The following is a 22,669-nucleotide window of genomic DNA, read 5'->3' as shown; positions in this document are numbered from 1 at the left end:
ATAGTTGATGCTTGATAAGATATCAAGTACAATTTTAAAAGTGGTTTCAAACTTTACTCTTCCTGGGTAAGCCTCTTCTTCTTCCTGAATCTGGGTTTATTTTTATGCAACATTCCTAGTTTAGCTTAGGATATCCCCATTCTTTTTTCATTTCATTTTTCCTGCAAGGGAGAAGAGGAGGCAAGGAAAGGAGGAAAAATGAACGTGTCCTAGAGTATTTTCTCTTTTTCCCTTCCTTATTCTCATTTCTATACTATGCACTGTGGTTGAATTTCTCAATTTATGGGAGCATTCCTTATGAATCCTAGAGATCTGCTGTGTAATTAATTCATTGTCAATCAGTGTGGTATAGATAATATGTACTTGGAAGACAGGGGGCAAGATCTGTGTAGGAAGTTAGTGAAGGTGGGTCCTGAGCACTGCTCCTGGGAAAAGGGTAGAATTTGGTAGAAAGAGAGAGTAGAAAAGATATGCTAAGAGGGCAGAATAACATAAGAGGAAAATGGATGGGGCGTATGTATGCCATGTCTAAGGGAACCCATCAGTATGGAGCAGAGAATATAGTATGTTTCTCTATACTAAAACCAGAGTCTAAAAGTCCACCATGATCCCTGTTAGTCTACAGGAGATTGAAACTTCCAGTTCACAAGGAAATACAGATTTTAAGTAAATAAATAGGAGTTGACTATTTGGTTTTGCCGGAGGTGGAGAGAAAGTGATGACAGGAAAACCAGATCTCAGATGTTAGTCCCCTGGGGCACAGTCGTTAACTTAGGATAATACTGAAATGTTTTTGCATCTGACGTTCTCTACAAACCTGTCGACTTTTATGTGTAGGCATGCAAGTATATAAATTGCTGAGTCCTTGTCAGTTGTAAAGTAATGGCACTGAGGGCATCATAAATTACCATGGTGATCCTCAGGAGAAGACACTGTCGTATCTGAATGAGGGTTTCACTTCCAGAGTAATGTATGCCTTCGTCTGGCCCAGCAGTCAGCATATTGCCCTGTGTTGATGGATATTGTCAGCTGGAAGCTACAGTACATTTCACTGCACAATAAACATGGCTGTCAAAGCCATATAAAGTGAAATCAATTTATCCTGTATGGTCAGTGCATTTTAAATGAAATTAACGTACTGTGGGTATGGTGGCAAAAAGGTAGCATATTAGTTATGCATCTTGGGATCTGAGATTTTCATATAAGGGATCATTCTGTCGAGCAGGCCTAAAAGAAGGACTGTTCATAAAATATGTTATTTTTGTATAACCTTCAGAGAGTGGTTCCCCCACCCCTTTTCATGTTTAGAAAAGAATGCACAATATTAGCCAGTTTGGCCCTTTTTAATCCTGTCTTTTGTTTGCAATAAATGATGTCCATATTTGCCAAATAATAGTCCATTTTAATGTTCTAATTTATTACTAGCCTTGACACAAACAAATGTCTACTTAATCAAGGTATCTAGAAATAGAGCAGAAGGGCCAAAGATTGATTGTGTCATGTTGTTCCTGTATAATAACTCCACGGAGATGAAAGGATTTACTTTTTTCCAGGAAAGTTAAAATCTTAGTTTTAATATATATTTTGATTCTGAGCTTTGAGGGACAGGCTTTACTGTTTATGCAGTTAAGCTTGGCTGAGGCCACCAATCCAACCACATTGTATTTAGCTATAGAAGTTTTCAGTGTATAGGGGGATATTCTGTAGTTCCCACATTGCAAACCACTTATCCATGTGTCATGCTGATTGGGTACATGAAAACAGAGCAAGAGCTCCATTTATTTATTCAATCATTCATTAATTTATTTAACATGTTTTACTAATTGAAACCGTGTGTGAGATACTTCACTGGATCCTAGGGATATAGCAGTGTACAAGACTCAGTCTCTACCCTCAAGGAGCTTTCAATCTAGTATGGTACTAGAGTCAGCTCTTATGAAACTACACAATTTAAGAAATTTAGACATAGTTTCACAGGAGGATGTTAAAGAACTAACCTTAAACAACAGAAAAATATATCAGGATTCCAGAAATGAATACCTCTTAGTTTACTACCTTTGCATATAAGTTGAAAACCAGTCTTTTACTCAATAAATATTTATTGACTATTATGTTAGGAATCCCAAATACAAGAATGAGTACAACATAATCACTAACTTTAAGGATCCCATATTCCTGAGAATGGAGTAGAACGATTAGATGGAGATAGTCACATTAACAAGTAATTACTACAGAAAGGGGTGGATTAACCAGTAAACATGGTACACACCTGCTTATAGTAAGCAAGGTATGCATGTGCTTACTTGTGCTCACTTACTAATCTGTAGTGTACAATTTCACACGTGTGTACTACAGATTAGTAAGTAAGCACAAGTAAGGTGCTGTCTTGGCACCCTGTTTACTTCAGCACTGCAGCACTTACAGCACTCTGTTATGACTGTTGAGGGTCTGTCTCCCCTCTAAACTGTGAGTGCCTTAAAAGTAGTGGCTGTTTTATTCATCTTTGTATCTCTAACAACTGGCATAAACCCTAGCTCATAGCACTTGCTCAATTAATATTTTTCATTGAATTAATGAATGAAACCCACCAATATATGACTAGAACATGAAGGATGAGTGGGATTTAGGGTGGCAAAGTAGGAGAAGGGTCTTCTAGGCAGAGAGCAGAGCGTGAAACAAGGCAAAATGCTATGAAAATGCAGGGAAAGGTATAGTTTGAAGTGGCTGGGAGTTTCGGCAAATGAGGCTAAAATGATAGATTAAGGGTCAGCTTTTGAAGGAAGGGATTACAGGAGGCAAGTTGATTTTATGCCAGTCAATGCTTTATCATCACATGGAATTGATTATAGTAAATGTACTAAACCTTTTGCCGTCAAGTCGGTTCCAACTCACAGTGACCCTATAAGACAGAGCAAAACTGTCCCATAGGGTTTCCAAGGCTGTAATATTTACGGAAGCAGACTGCCATATCTTTCTCCTGAGGAGTGACTGGTATGTTCAAACTGCTGACCTTTCGGTTCGCAGCTGGTCGCTTAAGCACTGCACCACCAGGGCTCCTTAGTGCTAAGTCTATAAACACATTGAAAATTAATTCTGCCCTCTCTGTCTTTGAGACTTACATCAGAAGGGGCTGTAGAACCGTCATTTGAAACTGTGTTCTGCTTCCAAGAGCACACTTAGAAATAGAAGACAAGGGCCCGGGGAAAACAGCTGAACCAAGCAGCAAGCTCTGTTGCATTATCCAGATAATAATGCTTTGCACTCGTCTGTCTTGTTCTTCCTGCCCTGACATTACAGGAAGTAAAGCAATGAATGGCTCTGCAGCTAAACTACAGCAGTATTATTGTTGGCCAACAGGAGGTGCCACTGTGGCTGAAGCCCGAGTCTACAGGGACGCCCGCGGCCGTGCCAGCAGTGAGCCCCACATCAAGCGACCAATGAATGCATTCATGGTTTGGGCAAAGGACGAGAGGAGGAAAATCCTTCAGGCCTTCCCCGACATGCATAACTCCAACATTAGCAAAATCTTAGGTGAGTGCAGCAGCTGATGCTGATTTTCTGCCCCATGAATGCCCCTGGAGTGGAAAGCGAGGGCACAATTAGGCTCCTAAAGGAGATTGTGGTTTGCAGAAGTTAGATATAGTTCAGTCAGCTGCTGCGGGAAGCCTGAAGCCTTTGTTATCTCTGCACTCCCCACCCTCAACCGTGACATTTAGAGTTAGGAGATTATTATATCCACCAGGTGCCAGGGCAGGGCCAGCTAAAAACTTATTTGAGAGACAAAATTATTTATAGTATGTGTTAATACTTTGTATTTGGCATCTCTTAGAGGTTACTGATAAACAAGAATCATGGAGACAAGCTCTGTATTTTTTCTTATTGTCTTAAATCATAACTTGCTACAGAGTCTTGGAAATGCTCATAGACATTACAGTTTCCTGCTTTAGTATCCTTGGGTTCATGTGTCCCACTGAAAGAACTCAAGGACCTGGAGTGAGCCCAAAAAGGGTGTGAAATTCATGGAGTACAGAACAGTGCCTCTAAAGATAACTTTAAAAATGTATAAAATAAAGCTACATTCACTTTAATAAGATATGACTAGTTCAAATTTAATAGCAGTGAGTTGAACACATAGACCACAGGGCAGAGGCCCATTCTGTGGTAAATTGTCAGAGTGAGTCTCCTATTTCTCGAGATTAAACTCAAGCCTTGTTCTGTTGGAATAAAGTTTGCCTAGTGCAGATTATACAGTTTGTGCTCAACATATTGAACATATTTTATTCAACATGCAGCATTATGGTCAACATGTTTCCCCTTTAAAGAGAAAAAACACAGAAGGCACTGTTCTACTTAAGCTGTCATGATGTGACAAAATCTCAAAGGAAACCATTTAAGAAGCTAAAAAACATTAGAGACTTAAACTGTGGTTTTAATTTTTTAAATGTTTTGTTCAAAAGCAATAAATATTTAACCTGAATAAATATCAGTGATCCGAACGTACACAAATACACATGTTTTGTCACTGTATAAATAATTTAGCTTGATTTTGAGACATTCTGAGCAGTGACCTCTAAGAAAATTTAAAACGCACGTAAAATTGAATAGTGGTGTTAATGTTAAAATCCAGGTTTTTCTTTTTTTTTGCCTTTTGCCTTTTGAATTTCAAGATGGATAAAAAATGTCATTAGCAATTAAGTGGGATTTTATTTTCAGTATTTCAGAGATATGCATAAGAGCATTATTCTTTTGAATTTAAATACCTTTCAAGCCAAAATGTTCCTATTAGATGTATTTTATATATACTTTTTATAATTACAAGATATTCTAAAAAAAAAAAAAAACAACAACAATGTTTCTCCATCCTTAAAGTTTGATATCTAACTCTGAAATTTTTATATTTTTTCTGCTATTTTAGTAGCAGCATGAGGAAGCTTTCAAATGGGCATAGAATCTCTGTTTCCATTTTGGCAGCTGTGGGGAATCCATATTATTGGTGTGCATTCTGTGAAAAAAATTATTAGGAATATAGTAAGTGTATTCATTAAAATGTAAACTTTTAAGCACATGCCTTGCGAGAGTACCAAGAATTCTGTTAACTGGGGCGTTAAGCTGTCGGGAACACAAAGGAGCCTATCTATGTAGACTTTCTATACAACTTTTGCACAACAATCAGGAAAAACAGGGATGGATGTGCTATTAAAGCAGACCAGGATATTGCTGGCTACAGAGAATATTTGTACAACTTTTCCATTTGTTTATGTATGAAAAATCTCCACTAAAGAATAGCTAACATCCAGTCAGCACAGCTGTTACCGCTTTATTCACCAGCAAGACACAAAAATGCAATTTGATACATATAAAAAAACACGTCTCTTCGTCAAGTGTTTAGATAATTCTTTATAAACAATATTAGAGAAGTGAATACTTTTCCTTCTTCCTGTATAAACCGTATTAAAAATTTTTGTACTTTTATTGGTACAGCTTTGAATGAACATTTATAGTACTTGAAAATAGTATACATAATTGCAACAGTACCTTCTGGCTCTAAAGCTATAACTTCTTAAGTAGAGTTTAGGTTTTTTAATTACCCTAGGCCAGGGGAGACAGTGTGCGTAGTAGTTTTATGTAGGGAAGAATGTCAACGTGTACTTAACATCTTATCAAAGGCTGGCTTCACTACAGATGCTTGGTGTGTGAGAGATGTTTGAATTTCTGGGACCAAGATTCCTTTTCCTGAGCATCTTTGTTATACTAGAAAGTATGCTTAGAAAGTTTAGGTTTTCTGCCCTTTTGAGAGAGATACACAGATGATGGGGGAAAGACCTCGGTGTAGGAGATCTTCAAGCAGTAAAGATATGTTTTAAAACATTATGCTTGTAGCATCAGCTTTAAATTATTGAGAAAAATAATAATATTCTGTAATCTAAAAGAATATTGGAAGATTCAGCAGTGTGTGGTAGAAATTACGCCGAGCACAGGTGAGTGAAATGAAATGGTGGCAAGGTATATTTCTAATTGTATTTGCCTGGCATGTGTTTTCTTGGCCACTCGGGTACTTAAGGCTGTTTTTATGTCTAGGGTCTCGCTGGAAATCCATGTCCAACCAGGAGAAACAACCTTATTATGAAGAGCAGGCCCGCCTAAGCAAGATTCACTTAGAGAAGTACCCAAACTATAAATACAAACCCCGACCGAAACGCACCTGCATTGTTGATGGCAAAAAGCTCCGGATCGGGGAATATAAGCAACTGATGAGGTCTCGGAGACAGGAAATGAGGCAGTTCTTTACTGTAGGGTAAGTATTCCTGGATTTAGCCACCTGGGCTTTTGGTTCCCAGTAAGACACTGCAAGATGGCTAGCGGCAGTGTGTTTGGGAAGCCCATTAGGGAAGGGAGGAGGTTGTGACATGCCGAAGGGGCTTGGCTGTGGTCATCACAGCAGTGTCACAAGTGCAGCATGGCTCCTGCTCAAATCAAAACAAACCTGCAACAGCCCATTCCCAACTGATCATCCCTTTCATTGTCTCCCAAATTCATCTAAGATGTTCAGTGCCCACACACAGAGTTTTTGGTAGTTTATTTAAACACACACACAGGGAGAAAAAAATTAAAACTAACCTTAAGAAATCCCCAGAAGCTTTCCAGCTTCTTTGGGTGGTGCTTCTGACTCTAATCACAATAGTCTGCTTTTGTTGTGGGATCTACCAAAAGATAATTGACCTTGACATTGGTTAGAGGACCTCATTTTTGGCATAAGATACAGAACTCTTGTTGCAGTAAATTATTCTGTGGTGGAAGCAGTAACAATGTGGATTTTCTTGCTTAAATCACAAACTAGACATGTTTTTGATATCTTCAAGTCTGATTTCTTGTCATTTTGTTTAAAAATTAGGTAATAGATTTCTGGTATAAATTTCGACTTGGCTGACTGGCTGTCTGCATTCAGAAGAGGCCCCTCATAACCACAATAGTCAGGATAAGTGGGGACACAGATGCCTGTAGATTCCAGCACACTCAGGCCTAGAAGCACAGTGCCTCTCTTTCTACAGAGGTCCATTAGGGGGTGGTAAACAGAGGGGCATCCAGAGGCACAGGCCAGGAGCAGCTGGAATCAGACTGGGGAGACACTTATGAAGGGGTGTGAAAGAGAGAAGTGGAGCTACTTGAGAGGGAATCAAGGAGGTGGGCTTTGCCAGGGAAATAAGAAAGCTTCACTTAAAGGTGGAGAAAAGAGATACCTTAAAGGAGAAGTAATTGCTGTTTATTTTTAAAGACACTCAAAATACGTCCCCATGGAACAAAAAGTTTGTTTCAGAAGCATGTGTTTAGAAGCATAAAACTAATTTGGAATAGTAAATAGTGACAATACAAAAAAGAAAAAAAGTCAATTGAAGTAGTCTGGGTCACAAATCTGTACAATACGCTAGAATGTTGTTCAGAGGAGCATGGACTTTGAAGTTGACTACTGGGGTTCAAATACTGACTGTGCCACCTGCTTGAGCAAGTTATTTAACTCCTCTAAGCTTGTGTTTTCTCATGTGTGAAACAAAACAAATAATAGTACCTAGCTCATAGCGTTGTTGAGAGAACTCCATGAGGCAATGCTTTTAAAAGTACTTTACACAGAGCTTGGCAAATAGTAAGATATCAGTAAAGACTGACTCTTGTCACTATCGCTATTACTTAATAGGTACTGTCAGAGTCGGAATTGACTTGACGGCAGTGGATATCACAGTAAAACTACATATTTATATCACCTCTCTAGATAATCAACAAATTTCTTTACGCGATGGAAGAACCTTTTAGCTGTAAAGAGAGGCTTAAGCCACTTTATTGTCTGAGGATCCCAATTTATTAACAAATGAAGACATGGCAAAATAGGACTATCAAATTCCTTTTGTATTATAAGTGTTTACATTTTCGAAAGTAATACTTTTAACACCAAAAAAAAAAAAAAGTACAGTGCAATATGATTAGCCTATTCACGTGATAATTAGAGAATTTAAGAAAAACAACTTTCCAAAGTGTACCTTAGGTAGTGTGGTCATAGGTAACAAAATACAAATGTAAGATTGTGTGATAACATCAACTTTTAATCCTGTTAGTGTACACCTGTAAGCGTGTATAACTTCACTTGAATAGAGAATTAAAAAATTTTTTAATTTGAGGCCTTTTGTGGTTCCCACCCTTCTCCCCAGTCATGTCCCCTGTGTATCTCGTGATACATGCTGTGTCTTGTTTGCCATAGTCTGGAAGAGTATCACTGGTGCCTTTTCAGTTCCCGACACTTATTTGAAAATATGAGATTGCAGTAATTCTATTTAATTTGATCCCCTTTAACAAAGGGTGCACTAAAAGAGCTCTGGATCAGAATAGCTCAACACATAAAAATGCATGTAAAATAAAAAAATTACGATAGCCTAATAACACCTACCACCTATTTTGTACTAGGTGTTTTTTAGATAATTCTCAAAATATGATAAAGAAATGGAGGCTTAGAGAGTTCCTATGGCCGCTGAACATGAGAAGGAACAAAGGTCCACATTCAAGTGTCTGTGACTCCATCATGCCAAATGACTGTGGTCCTAGTGCGATATCTTTAACTGTGCTTACCATGTTGCTCTATGTCAAGCTGTGTCTAATAGCCGCGTTCTGGCAGTCATGAATTTGACTGCCCATTTGAGCAAGAGCTCCAGGGCTTTTGATTGTGATAGTGTGGTGGTGACAAAGGAGCTCTGAGATTTAGAGACCAAGGCCCCTGTTCCTGTTAATCCAGGAAAGTCCTTTATAGGAGGATGTTTTTAGACTGTGGAATGGGGCTACAGAAGTGCAGGCAGATGATCCAAATGTCTTGTTCTTTAACCTTGACCATTTCCTGTGGTCAGCTTTGGTCTAATACTTGCTACATAAAGCCAAGTATTTTTTCTGCTTGAGAGTTTGTTTTCTAGGTAGCTGTATTTGATAGATTATTAATTCCCTGGGGCTCATCTTTGAAAATTGATCTTCATTAGATGTGTGGTTATTACAAGAGGAGTAGGGAGAAAAAACAGAAACTCAAAGATTGCTATTGACTCCTTTATGGAATGGGGCAAAATCAATTTTTATAGCTGATTTTGAAAAGACATGCACAACTTTCAAGCCAATAAAATTACAGAAACTGTTCAACATTGTGGTACATTTTACTGACTAAAATTTTTAAACAACTGTAGCTGATGAGTGAATTTTTTTGATGAGTTAGTTTTTTTTTTTTTTTCCCCCTTAGCTGTTATGAAATGAATGTATCAATAACATGGAATGGAGTAAAGTTAGCTCTTACCTTGGATTTAACCCCTTCGATTGTTAGGTTAAGTGTCAGAATTTTGTAATAATCCTAATGAGAACACTTTAATATTGAAATTAGAATCATTATTATTGGGGTACATATAGCTACAATGATGTCTTTTCCCAAACAACTATAGCTAAGTGTACTTCAGTTTATTTGAAATGCTTATTTGATAATTTACCTGTGAAATAATAGAGAGTTATGCAGCAACTATAAAATATTAACTTTGGGGCTGTATTTTAATAAGGAGCCCTGGTGGTACAATGGTTAAGTGCTTGACTGCTAACTTAAAGGTTGGTGGCTCAAACCCACCCAGTGGCTCTACGGGAGAAAGACGTGGAGATCTACTCCCGTAAAGACTACAGCCTAGAAAACTTTATGAAAAGTTTTACTCTGTCACAGGGGGTCACTATGAATTGAAATCAACTTGATGGCACATAACAACAACATCAACAACAGCATTTTAAGTAATAATAATTTTAATTATTGAATAATCACTATATTATGTATACTATATACTGAGTGAATCATATAGTTTGTTGAAAATACAACAAATTTACAATATATTATCATTTCCATTATTGTTGTTCTGACTCATAGCAACCCTATGCACAACAGAATGAGACTGCCTGGTCCTGCTCCATCCTCACAATTGATATGTTGTTGCGGCCACTGTGTCAGTCCATCTCGTTGAGGGTCTTCCTCTTTTTTGCTGACCCTCTACTTTACCAAGCATGATGCCGTTCTCCAGGGACTGATCCGTCCTTATAACACATCCACTATAAGACTGAAAAACACAAGTTCAGAGATGTTAAATAATTTGTTCAAGGCCACACAGCTAGTAAATGATAGAGCTGAGATTTAAACCAGGCTTATCTGAATCTGAAACATATGTCCTTTTCACTAGCACACATACCCCTCAATTAGAGCCTACAAATTGCTTAGAGGCTGTATAGTGTAACGGTTAAAAGTATCGATTGTGGAACCAGACTGCTCTGGCTTGAATACTAGATTTGCTTCTTACTGGCTCTGGCAACTGATATGTAGTAATCTTTATTCCTCTGAATTCACCGCTTACCTTTGGGAAACTTATTTAAACTCTCTGTACCTCAGTTTCCTCGTATGTAGAATGGAGGATGATAATAATACCTACATCATAGGACCTTTGTGAAGACTGAATAAATTAATGTATGTAAAACACTTGGAACAGTGTCTGGCACATGGTCAGGTCTAATTTAGGGTATTATTATTCTAGAAAAAAATTCTACACTCAAATTTATTTTTATTATATTAAAATAACTATTTTTATTATATTATGCTGTGATTTGAACATTTGCCAGTTCGGTCTTAATCCTAAAGGTATTGAATCAAGCCTATTAGATACTTGTAAATATAAATGAATTAACATAGACTAGCTACTGTTTTCATTGATCCCCTAATTCATATTGTCCTCCTGTAGAGAGAGCTATATTAGAACACTCCAATAGGTAATGTAAAAATATTGCTATTATTTTTATTCCTTACTGCAATACCAACTACAGAGATGTGTAATGTGGAGGCTCATCTAATGAAACAAACTTTATTACCTTCATTTATAGACCCTGTAAGGGTCTCTATGAGTCGGAATTGACTCTACGGCAACGGGTTTAAGGGCTTGAAGGGTCAGCAAACAATGGGACTTAGCCAACATAAGTATTTAGTTCCTTTGCAATTGGCAAAGTTGGACTACACTCTAGAAATATTTTTGTGATTTAGAAATCATGCAGCCATGCTGGACTTCTGTAATGGTCAAATTATACTCTTTACTTGGGCTGAGAGTGAGGGTTCTTAGCCACCTCTGCTTGTATCAGCTCTGTGCATACACTTTGAAAAGCTTCTACAACTTTTGTCTTGATGTGCACGTTCATTATTTGTAATGCCCAATACTTCCAGCTATTCCTGTTTATGAAAACTGCAGTGTTTGAATTTTGACTTTGCAATTGATCTGTAAAGGAAGGAAAAATGAATTTTAGGAAAATGACTTCTGATGGACAAAGTTCGAGCTTGCTGGCTGGTTTTTCATGTTGTTAATTCATTAGTCAGTCAGTTGGTCAGGTCCTCTTTGGAATCAGCTGTGTGCCCAGCACTGTACTAAATTAGTATAGTACACAGGGAATTATTTCTGTACACAAAAAGCTTTCACAGAATGCTATAGTCAGAGAAGCCAGACACATATAGAAATATACATATATTAGCAAATATTAGTTTTTTATACATATACACACACACATGCATACAGAATACATAGTATAGTGCTATACATAATGTGTAATAAAATACTAATCTTGATTTTATAGACAAGAGCAAGTGAAGCCCAGAGGAAGAGAGATTACTATGCATTAGCGCTAACAGCAGGGTATCCCCAAGGAGGAGACTTGAGATTTGGGAAGGGTTCAGGCTGGTGGAAAAGAGGGGTAAAGTGTACTGTCATAGCATTAAGAAGAGCATGAGCGAGCACATGGGGCAATATGTGAAAAGTATCAATAATAAAGGAGGTCAACCTAGGAATTTCTCCTGGCGTTAAAGAAAAAGTAAGATAGCTAGGATAGAGAGCTCTTTTGGAAGCCCTTGAATGCCTGGCTTCTTCAACTGCAGTTAGCTGTGCTAGCTTGTTTATTTATCTCTTTATTTATTTTTATTGCTTTTTATGCTGTTAATGGCAATGAGATAACAAGATTAACCTAACAATTAGGTTATGATTTTTGCATCCACAGAATACATTGTAACTTAGAAAGGACCGTAGAAGTCACCTGTTTCAAACAGCCAGCTATGGTAGGTGTCCTCTCCAAGTTCTTCGTGGATGTTTCTTGGGGCAGAGGGCCCACCACTTACCAAAAGAGCGAGGTCCTTTGTAGAACATTTCCTAATGCTAAAAAGTTATTTTCTCTTAACTGAGCCATAATCTGCTTTTCTGCTGCTTTGTAGCTTGGTTTTAATCTTGTTCTTTGGTCCCTCCTAGAACAAATTTCTTCTTTATGAAGACAATTTTTCAAACATCTAAAGATGGTTATATTCACGTTCCTCCTCCACCACCCTCCCTCTTATACAGCTAGTTTGATTTTATCTTTTCTTTTCTAGGATAAGTTACCCAGGTTTTTTTTGTTGCTGTTGTTCTTTTTTTCTTATTCACTAGTTCATTCACTCATCTATTAGTTCATTCATTCTAGGTATTCAGCAGATATTTATGGAGTGTCTCTTATGTTCCAGGCGTTGTTCTAGGTTCTGGAGCTATATCATTGAAAATTCCTGCTTTCATGAAGCTTAAGTTCTAGAGGAGGGAATTGGACAATCAACCGATCAATGAATAAATATCAAATAGTGATAAATGCCCTAGAAAGAAAGTAAAGTAGGGAAAAAGGGCAGGGGTGTTTCAGATGATGGGGTACAATTTTAAATAGGGTGGTCATGGAAAAAAACCTCAGTGAGAAGAAGGTAGCATTTGAGCAAAGACCTGAGGGATAAGGGATGAAACCATGCAAGTATCTGAAGAGAGAGAGAGAGAAAAAGAAGAAGAAGAAGAAGAAGAAGAAGAAAGGGGTCATACAGAACCAAATGTTAGCGTCTTTCAGCTTTTTTTCCTTTTCTGTCATTTCTCATAAGTCAGCATAAGACAAACATGTTCCCATCTCAGATGCCCTTCTCTGTACTGCTGTGATAGAGAGGAAGCCTTTCCTGGCCCAGCTGTGAACCAGAGTTCAATACTCTTTTGCTTCTGGTTCCAACCAGCTCCTATGGGCCAGCATTCAGGACAGTCCAACCCACCATTTTGTCATTTCCTTGGACCTCTCCAAACTCAGAAAATGCTTGTTCTCTGTGAGGTTTATGCCAACTTCCCAAAAGGAGGAGAAAAAAAGAGAGAGTGAACATTTATTGATTATCTACTCTATACTATGTAGTGCTTTATATGTATGTTCTCTTATTTAATCTCCATGACAATCCTGTAAAGTAAGTATGATTATTCTAATTCTTAGATGAGGAGAGGGAAAGTCCACGATGATAATTAACCTGCCCAAGATCACAGATGCAGTAACTGGTAGAGCTGGGATTTAAACTCAGCTCTGTCTGACTCCACAGCCTGAGCCCTTTCCGCTGTACCACATCACTTTCTTCCCAAGAGGCCTTGCTGAGGCACAATCATTTCTTATAGGGACAAGTTCTCATTCTAGTATTTACAGAAACCTTAAGCAGTTGTTTGTGAATGAGAGATCATTGCTAGTACTGGACTATCCTCATTTATTCAGGATGGGAATATCCTCTGGGTTTTTACCATAGACACTTTAGACGTTAGCACTGGCTTGAAGTTTGAAGTAGCCTTTTCTTTCTACTGACCAGGAGGAGACTTATGCATATTATATGTGTCTCACGCCCAAAAGTAAGTTGTATAGATGCTTTAACTGTCTCTGTCTCTGTGTATCATTTTTACCATTCCATTACTGACTTAGTGTCTAAAAACCAAAAACTGTTAAATATGTGGAGCTCAGTTTAGAAGACTTTGATTTAAATTGCCTTTCTCTTCCAACCTGGATTAGCTTGTAGGGAATTTGTGAGCCAGTACGTCACAGGATATCAGTTCTCATTAATTAATAATCCAAGAGGGTGACTCTCATACTGTGGGGAGAGAACACTTAACTTGAAATCATAAAACTGGGTTCACTTCCTGGCTGTGGCACTTTTGTGGCCTTTGACAAACAACTTAAACTCTCAGAACCTTAATTGGCTACTTTATCTGTAAAAGAAAGAAAATGATGCTTCCACCTCAGGCTTGTTACGAGGATTAAAGAAAATAATATGAAAACATCTAAGCATAATCCCTGACACATAATAGTTGTTCAAATTTATTTATTAGATCTATAGATACAGATATAGATGTTTTAATTTTAAAAATGCTGCAAAAATGACCATTTATTCTTTGTGGAAAGAAAACATATTTTGTGAAAAGAGAGTATGTCATTTGATAGTATGCAGTCTCTATCACGGATTATGGTCACCAAATTGATGAAATCTGTAAAATGGGTTAATATTGCAGTAAAAGTTTTCGTTCTACCCTCATAATGTGATTAAATCAGAAATATTTTTATTACAATTATCCAAATTCAGTAAAAAATTTAATGAGACATTCGCTGCTGTGGGCAGGTGAGCATGAAATTTAATTTGTGTTAATTTGCCCAAAACTGAGGAAGCAAGAAATATAACGTTTTTAGAATTTGATTCGATGGTAAAGAAACCAGTATTTTATAGCATGTTTCCATACATAGATTTAGGAGTCCCTGGGTGGTACAAACAGTTAAGCGGCTTGACTACTAGCTGAAAGGTTGGTGGTTCAGACTCACCCAGAAGCACCTCAGAAGACAGTCTCGATGATCTGTTCCAGAAGGTCACAGCCTTGAAAACCCAATGGAGCAGTTCTACTTTGCACACATGAGGTCGCCATGAGTCAGAATTGACTCAACAGCAACTAATAATAAGATACATAGATTTAGATTCCTCTGTCATGTTCCTTCAGGCAGCCAAAAAAATCACCATGAGAATGAAAGAAAATGGATCAGTCTCAAGTGTTTTGTGTGTACTGGGTGTCAACAAGCCTATGGAAATTAGGACTTCTTTATGAGGTGTAGTGAGCTTAGTGTATCTGTATATTGGATATGTATAAAGGAAAAAGAGATGAACTATGAGTCAGGTGACCTAACTTCACAGGAGAAAGATGTGGCAGTCTGCTTCCATAAAAAATTAGAGCCTTGGGAACCCTATGGGTTAGTTCTACTCTGTCCTATAGGGTCGCTATGAGTCAGAATCGTCTCGAAGACAGTGAGTTTGGTTGGTTATGGACCTAGGTTCAAATTTTGGGCAGGGTGTTATTAAGTGTGTGGCCTTAAGCAAGGTGTTATTTTGTTCATCTGAAAAATTTGAATTAATAATAACGCCTGGAATTGCCATGTTAATTGAATAAGATAATATATATTAAAACATTTTATGTGTTGTATAGTCAAAGGTTAAGGAATCAATATTATGCCTCCCTAGTGGTTTGTGATCAGCTGCTAACCTAAAAGTTGGTGGTTTGGACCTGCCCATTAGCTCTGCGAAAGAAAGGCCTGGCAAACTGCTTCCATAAAGATTATAGCCAAGAAAATCCTATAGAGGAGTTCTACTCTGTAGTATGTGGGTTTACCATGAGTTGATTTGGTTTATCTTAGTAACTGAAAGAGATTGTTAAAGATATATTATCAGATATCTCACATAGTGATTGTAGGCCATCTCTACCATTTCTTCTCCTTCCAGGCTTGAGGGCGTGTGGGCCTTAGTGAGAAAATTACGCTTCTTCTGGATATGTAAAGGAGTAGCTGGTAACTAAGCTACTTCTGCATTGATTCAGGGTATTGCCCTGTTAGAGCGAGCTGGAGAGAAAAGTTTCAGTGATAATGTATAGGGTCAATAAGAATTGTCCAACTGGTGATTGACTAGAAGCCACAAGAACAAAACACTGACATTTTTAAACAATTTCAAATGCAATTAATGTATATAGATATTGGAAAACAGTGAATATTGCATATATGAGAATATTGTTTCAGTCATAGCCTCCAGTGTTGGTAGATCTTTAATTGTTATGTACCAATTATAAGACCTCAGGTGAAATGAGAGACCAGAGTAGCCACATTTCCCAGCAGAGGGAGAAGACTGAACTTCGTAAATAAAGGGTCTGGTAAGTTTATCTGAACTAGAGTCACATTATGAAGGAATGATCTGGTGTGACTGGGCCTTGGCATCTGCTAGGATCTGTTGTTGTTAGGTGCTGTGGAGTCAATTCCAACTCATAGCAACCGTATGTACAACAGAACGAAACACTGCCCAGTCCTGCGCCATCCTCACAGTCGTTGTTATACTTGAGCCCATAGTTGTAACCGCTATGTCAATCCAGTTCGTCAAGGGTCTTCCTCTTTTTTGCTGACCGTCTACTTTACCAAGCATGATGTCCTTCTCCAGGGACTGATCCCTGCTGACAACGAGTCCAGAGTATGTGAGAGGTTGTGCTTCTTCCAAGACAGATTTATTCATTCTTTTGTCAGCCCATGGCATATTCAGTATTCTCATGCTTGGATCTAGGATGAGGCAATGTGTCTCTTATTCCACTAAACTACAACACTCTCACTGCTTTTTACTCTGACTCCTCTAGCCCTAGACCCTAGACCCTAGTCCCAGTTCCAGCCCAAGGTCTCAAGATAACCAAGATGACCCTTCCATAATTAGGGAAATAGAAGCTTCAGGGAGCTTCCCTACAAGCTCAGCTGTAGAAATAGACTTTTGCATTGGTATCAAATATATACTTTACTAAATCTGACTCTTAGGGGCATGCTTAGGAACTTTTAGGGACAAGTCATTTCTCATCTTCCTTTCCTCTATACGGTTCTCAAACCATGGTGAAGATGACATAAGCTTGTTAAACAGTGTCATTATACTGTGTTTCATGCCACAAGACTGTTTTTTAAATGTTCTGGGAGGGCTTGAAAAATGGGCTTCCACCTTCGTGGAATTAACTCCATAATTTTTTCCAAATACCAAATGTTACCCAAGCTTTGTGATATTTGCAATATTGAAAAAGAATCCCACTTTTATGTCACAAAACTATCAGTGAATTGCTCCAATATACTCTTTAACCCCCAACCATAGCAAAAGTGAGATTTGCAGAATTCTTCCAGGGAACATCTTTGACACATTTTTGTCATTTGCTTAGAATGTCAAACAGGATCCCACTCTGGAATGTGTGGGGGATGAATTCCAATACCACAGAGAGGCATATATAGATAGAAATTTTTCCTTTGTTTTATTTTTTTCGTCTATACAGGCAACAGCCTCAGATTCCAATCACCACAGGAACAGGTGTTGTGTATCCTGGTGCTATCACTATGGCAACTACCACACCATCACCTCAGATGACATCTGACTGCTCTAGCACCTCCGCCAGCCCAGAGCCCAGCCTCCCGGTTATCCAGAGCACTTACGGAATGAAGACAGATGGTGGAAGCCTAGCTGGAAATGAAATGATTAATGGAGAAGATGAAATGGAAATATATGACGACTATGAAGATGATCCCAAGTCAGACTATAGCAGTGAAAATGAAGCCCCGGAGGCTGTCAGTGCCAACTGAGGAGTGTTTGTTTGCTGAATTAAAATACTCTGACATTTCATCCCCCCTCCCACAACAAAAAGTTCTTAAAGAGCCCGCATGCATTTGTGGCTCCACAATTACATCAGCAGAATGGTCTTAATTGTTTTGTAAAGCGTGAGACAGATTAAGTTTTTCCTGACTTTTCATGAACTTGAGTTTTTGTCGTTATTGTTATTGTTGTTGTTGTTGTTTTTTAATTTAGGTGAAGACATATTAAATATGAGACACCAGGACTTGAAAACTTATCTCAACCCATAGCTGTCTTACAAGTCTTATATTTTTGTCTTACTTTTTTTTTTTTTTCCTTTTGGATGTTGATAAAGGTTTAAGTTAACTGTTTTAGATGGGGTTAAACATTCTCACTCAGGTATGCTGTGCCGGCCTACAGGTTGTGAATGTGTTTTTATTCTGAATTATTTTAGAGAACAACTGAGGATTTCATATATTGTGAAACAGAACAAGTCCACGGCGTGAGCAGCTGCATGTAAAGCATGTTCGGAAGGCCTCGGAATTCCATTTTTCCATGTGTAGAGTTAAACTCTGAATGTGCCAAACTCTTTTCATAACTTTTGAATCTTAATATTTTGAAAGTCTTAAAGGAGACACTGCAAAGTCTTAGACAATCTTTGGCATCTTAAAATAAAATAGCAAACCACAACTTTTTTTTTTTTTTTCCAGAAAATGGTAAAGTACTCAGGAATCTGGAGACAAGATATTGTAAGGAATGAACAAAGTTGCCACAGTGCGTGTACCCAATTGTGTTTGCCTCTTGATGTGCCATCAGTGTGTGACGTGGTATGACGTACGCACACCAGAGCGATCACCACACAGACACCAACATGGTGGTCTTCTCCGCCTGAGGCCACCTCTCACTACATCCATTATCCCTTTGCCTTTAACCCTGACATTCAGTCTTAACACATTTTCTCTTAAATAATTTATTCATTCCAGAATGTCAAGGGTCCACTTACTATTTATTTAAAAAAAAATATTGTTGGTGGCATTAATTTAATAATTCTTGTTTTTCACCCTCCTTCCCAGAAGAACTTCTCAGCCCTTTTTACCTCCTTCGCCTGCTAGATACAAAAGATGTACATAGTAATTGTATGTCCCCATAGCATCTGGAAGCATTTCTGAAACAAGATACTATTAAATACCTGTATTGTTGTTCTTAAACACGAGTGCATGTCTGGCTACAGGGATGTATATTTGGATATAGGTGTATAACCTTATACGTAAATAGGTATGCCCCTGAGGTTCGCTGTAACCTTGAATCTTTTGCCAGAATTTTCCCCTAATTCAGTTCAGCAACACGTGGTTGGGTCGGCATCAGTGGAATTTCCCTGAATTCAGTTCAGCTGCAAGGGTCAACAGCGGTGACTGCCAGGCAGGAGAGTCCCACAGCCAAACCTGAAGCCCAAGGTTGTGGGCCATGCAGGAGACTACAGTGAGGCTGTCAGGGGCAGGCACTTTTACCCTGAGTTGCTCCATTCCAGCTTACATGACTAGGGAGTTCTTTGCAAAACCCCCAGGATACAAGAAGCCACATGGTAGCCTCAAAGCAAAGATAGAGGCAGATAGTCATGATACATTCAGAGAATGAAAGAAAATCATAGGAAAGGAGAAGGGGGGGAAGTACATTCCCTATATGGGATGTTCCTACTGTTAACTCTGGGGAACAGATATCTCCTGGTGCAGCAGAAGAGCTCCCCTGGCTGACTGACTCCCTGTATCTGTGGCCACATGGAACGCATGCCTACGTGTGAGCAAGACTAACTGTCACACAAGCCTTTCCCTGGAGATGTGCTGATGGGCTGGGAGGTTTCTTTCCCCATCTCCTAACTACAGGGAGCTCTGCCCTGCCATTTTGACCTTCCTGAAACTAGGACTGATTGCCCATGGGAGACCTCACCCAGAGTGGTTTAATGGGAGAATGTCAGTGAATGGGAAAGTTCACCTCATGGGACAACCCGGAATCTGATCACCAGGACATAGGAACGGCCCCATCAGATTTCTTGAGCCATTTTGCCGCTTGGAAGAAAACAGTATACCTACATATTTATTTAAAGAGTGCTCAAGGCCATACCTAATAGCAATAAATAGGTCTAGCCAAGGTATTACCAGCTATGCCATTAGCTGGGCGTGCTCTCTATAAGCTGATTAAGGTACTGATAGAAATGTTTTGTTCTTAATATTGGTTGGGGATTGGAACTTTGTTTTTTGTACATTTATTTCAAATGAGGAGGAGGTCATTTTTCTCAAAAAAAGAAAGAATATTTATTATTGTCTTACTGATTTCTCTGATTATATACCTCTCCTCCTCAGTTCATTCTTACATTTTCTCTTTCTCTTTGGCTTTTGCTCTCTCTCTCTCTCTTTCTCACTCCTTTTTTATTTTGTTGCATAGGTAGAGTGCTGGATGGCTAGCGTTGTATTGTATGTAATTAATTTTGCACAAAGGCAAACATTTAGAATAGTAGGTTAATTTTGTTTGTTTTTATGACCATGCCAAAATAATATTCTGGGCTGGTGGAGAACAAAGGACTGTTCTTTAGGACTGAAACTTGATTTTGCTTGTAGTAAAAAAAGAAAAAAAGAAAAACACACACTCACAGATGTTGTTTCGTAAGTGTTATAAGCACTGGATATAAATGGTATTTTTTATCACTTCTGACTAATGTGAAACTGTTGTACGAAAACTCATGAACAAAAGTCATCTGTTTCGACTCGTGTGGGCTTGCCTCACAGTTGCCGGATTTGAGTCATTTTTATGTCTTGTTATTTCATTTATTTATGCAAAATACATGTGTGTATGAACACTTTGTTTTAGCTCCAGCTCTGCCTCAGTACTGGGGTTCAGTTACTTGTAGCCATGTTCTCAAAAATGAAAGGCTATTCAAGAATGATCTGATTGTAAACGTCCCTTTCATTAGGTCAAACAGTGATGCTGTATTCCAATCTAAATTCTGTGCCTAAGCAGTTTATTCTATTTATTAGCCAACTTTGGCTCTAAATATCCATGGAAATTGAGAATGACAATCGTAGGAATCACTTCGTTTTAAGTGGGGCTTAAAACAAAGTTTTTATGACTTTACCATCTCATTTTAGATTTTTCTAATTATGTAAATATAACATAGCAATAGAGTTTTATTTTGGGCTCATGAATACTTAGCAAGGTATAAGTTATGTATTTCCTTTTTGTTCTCTATCCACGTGTGTCGGTCCAGACAAGAAGTTGACAAGTCACTGTACCTCATAGGCATAGTGAATTATCAGCCACAGTAGAAGAGCAGTGTTGGACCTGAAGCTGGGACAGCAAAACCTTCACTCCTTCACTCGAGTTCTCATGTAGCCTAGAACTGACTGTCCACGGATTCAGAGTTTTGCTGTCTCTTTCTTACACAAAGCTGATGAATTGAACATTCTAAATCTCCAGTACGGCTGGGAGTCAATTTGCTTTGCAAATTCACATAAAACTTATGAGATAGTTCCGTGACCCTTTAATAGCAAGAAGAATGAATGCCATTATAAAGGCAAAAATTCACTTTTGAGATTGGCCATTATTAAAAGCCCCACCATGCCAATTATATTAAAGAATGTTAATCAACTTTTTCAGTGCTCATCATTTCCGAGTATCTTCAAATCAGAGATATAAATTATCTCCACTTTGTTAAAGATCTCACAGGAATTGGACTTTCCCTCTCAATTGGATTAGGGACACTAGCAGACAATCCACTCCTAAAAAATGGACCATATAAAATAGAAAGACAGACAGAGAAAGAGAAAAGAAAATCTTGTCAATCTTCGGGCATGAGCAGCCAGGCAGGCAATTTCTCTGTTTCGTTGGCAGATGTGATGCAGTATCTTTTCCAGAAAGGTACCAAAGTTTTGTTGTTTTCATGCACTTCCAGCTCAGCCTTTTAGGACCGTATCAGTTTGCTTCCTTTGGTATTTGACACTCTTCAGCCTTGCCCTCAGGGCTGATTTGATTTGCCAGGGTCTTGACACCAACTCCCAGGCCAAGTTCTAAATTCAGGTGTGGGCTCATAGTGCTATTGAGCTTGTCAAATTCTGGCCTCCCCTGAACATTAGACCCATGGGAGCCTGGGGTGTTTGAAAGGGTGTGATCACCCTCCAGCTGAAATTAAAGGCTGTTTTCTTTTCCTTATGAAGCCAGGCTGCTTCTTCGGAGCACACCCTCCTGAGCCAGGAGCACAGGCACTAGCTGAAAGCAGGGATTGTTTCGAGGAAGTCCATCTGCCCCCAGTAGGAAAGCAGCCTGGTCATTTGAACATCAGGGCTGAGGCTGCTTCTTTCAGTTTACTCATTTTGCAGAGAAATGATCTCTGCCTACTCATTTGGGAAAGGAAAAAAGAATTAGTAGTTTCAAAGCATGTGAGAAATCCTGTACCAAGTGCCAACAACTGCAAAGACATGCAGCTAGAGGAATGTATTGAAATCATTACTGGGTCTTCCTTTTTAATGAGAAAATGACAAAAATCATTGCTGTAGCCTTGCCTGATTTTGTACGTGTTTGTCTAAAGGATTGAGTTGGCACTTAAGCTCACTTCTCGAAGTATAATAATATTGTATGACCTTATTTGTCCTTTTACAAAAGCACTTGCATCATTTCCTTAAGTCACCTGCCCCTGACATGTTTCCTTCCTTAATAAACAACTTCTATCTGTTATTCCTGCCGATTACGTTCTATCTGTGATGCCATGTACTATTAAGTGTGTCCCTATGCTAACATCTTGGAAAATGTTGATATGCAAACATATTTCTTTTTCATCCCCATCCTATCTTTTCCTTTGGGGACAGACTGCTTTCCAAAAGCTCATGAACAAGTATTCAGATTGCTGGTACCTTTGGGGCAGAGGTAGGGGCACAGGGTGGGGCAGGGAGGGCAGAAAGGTAATGCTTAGTGCAGATACTCTTCAAATTGGTGTTCGTGGCAATATGAAAATTTGAAGGCAACTCAGTAACATGTCTTGCTCAGTAGTTTCCTGTTCCTGAAGAACCACAAGCATAAAATGAGGCCTCAGTGCTGGTGCTCTTGGAGTATGGGGAATGTGCAAATATTTACCTGTTTTGTATGCTGCACATTGCAGACCTGCTCATGTGCATTCTCTCCGTTCGTCTTCCT

At 38.6% G+C, this 22,669-nt stretch overlaps 1 protein-coding gene across 26 annotated transcripts in view; it reads left to right on the top strand.

The window, feature by feature from the left end:
* SOX6 (SRY-box transcription factor 6) overlaps nt 1–22,404 on the top strand; it is a 657,692-nt gene extending 635,288 nt beyond the window's left edge. For 23 of the 26 annotated variants that reach the window (XM_049890540.1, XM_049890534.1, XM_049890527.1 and 20 more), the window contains 3 exons: nt 3,298–3,531; nt 6,079–6,295; nt 17,199–22,404. In XM_049890540.1, coding sequence (XP_049746497.1) covers nt 3,298–3,531; nt 6,079–6,295; nt 17,199–17,502 — 755 coding nt within the window. In that variant the 3' untranslated portion in view covers nt 17,503–22,404. The remainder of the gene's footprint in view (nt 1–3,297; nt 3,532–6,078; nt 6,296–17,198) is intronic. The other 3 variants (XM_049890548.1, XM_049890535.1, XM_049890532.1) reach the window with 1 other exon arrangement.
* Nucleotides 22,405–22,669: the final 265 nt, after the last annotated feature.

This window comes from Elephas maximus, chromosome 7, assembly GCF_024166365.1.
Source record: "Elephas maximus indicus isolate mEleMax1 chromosome 7, mEleMax1 primary haplotype, whole genome shotgun sequence".
Lineage (NCBI taxonomy): Eukaryota > Metazoa > Chordata > Mammalia > Proboscidea > Elephantidae > Elephas > Elephas maximus.
This window is presented reverse-complemented; position numbering and strand designations above follow the sequence as displayed.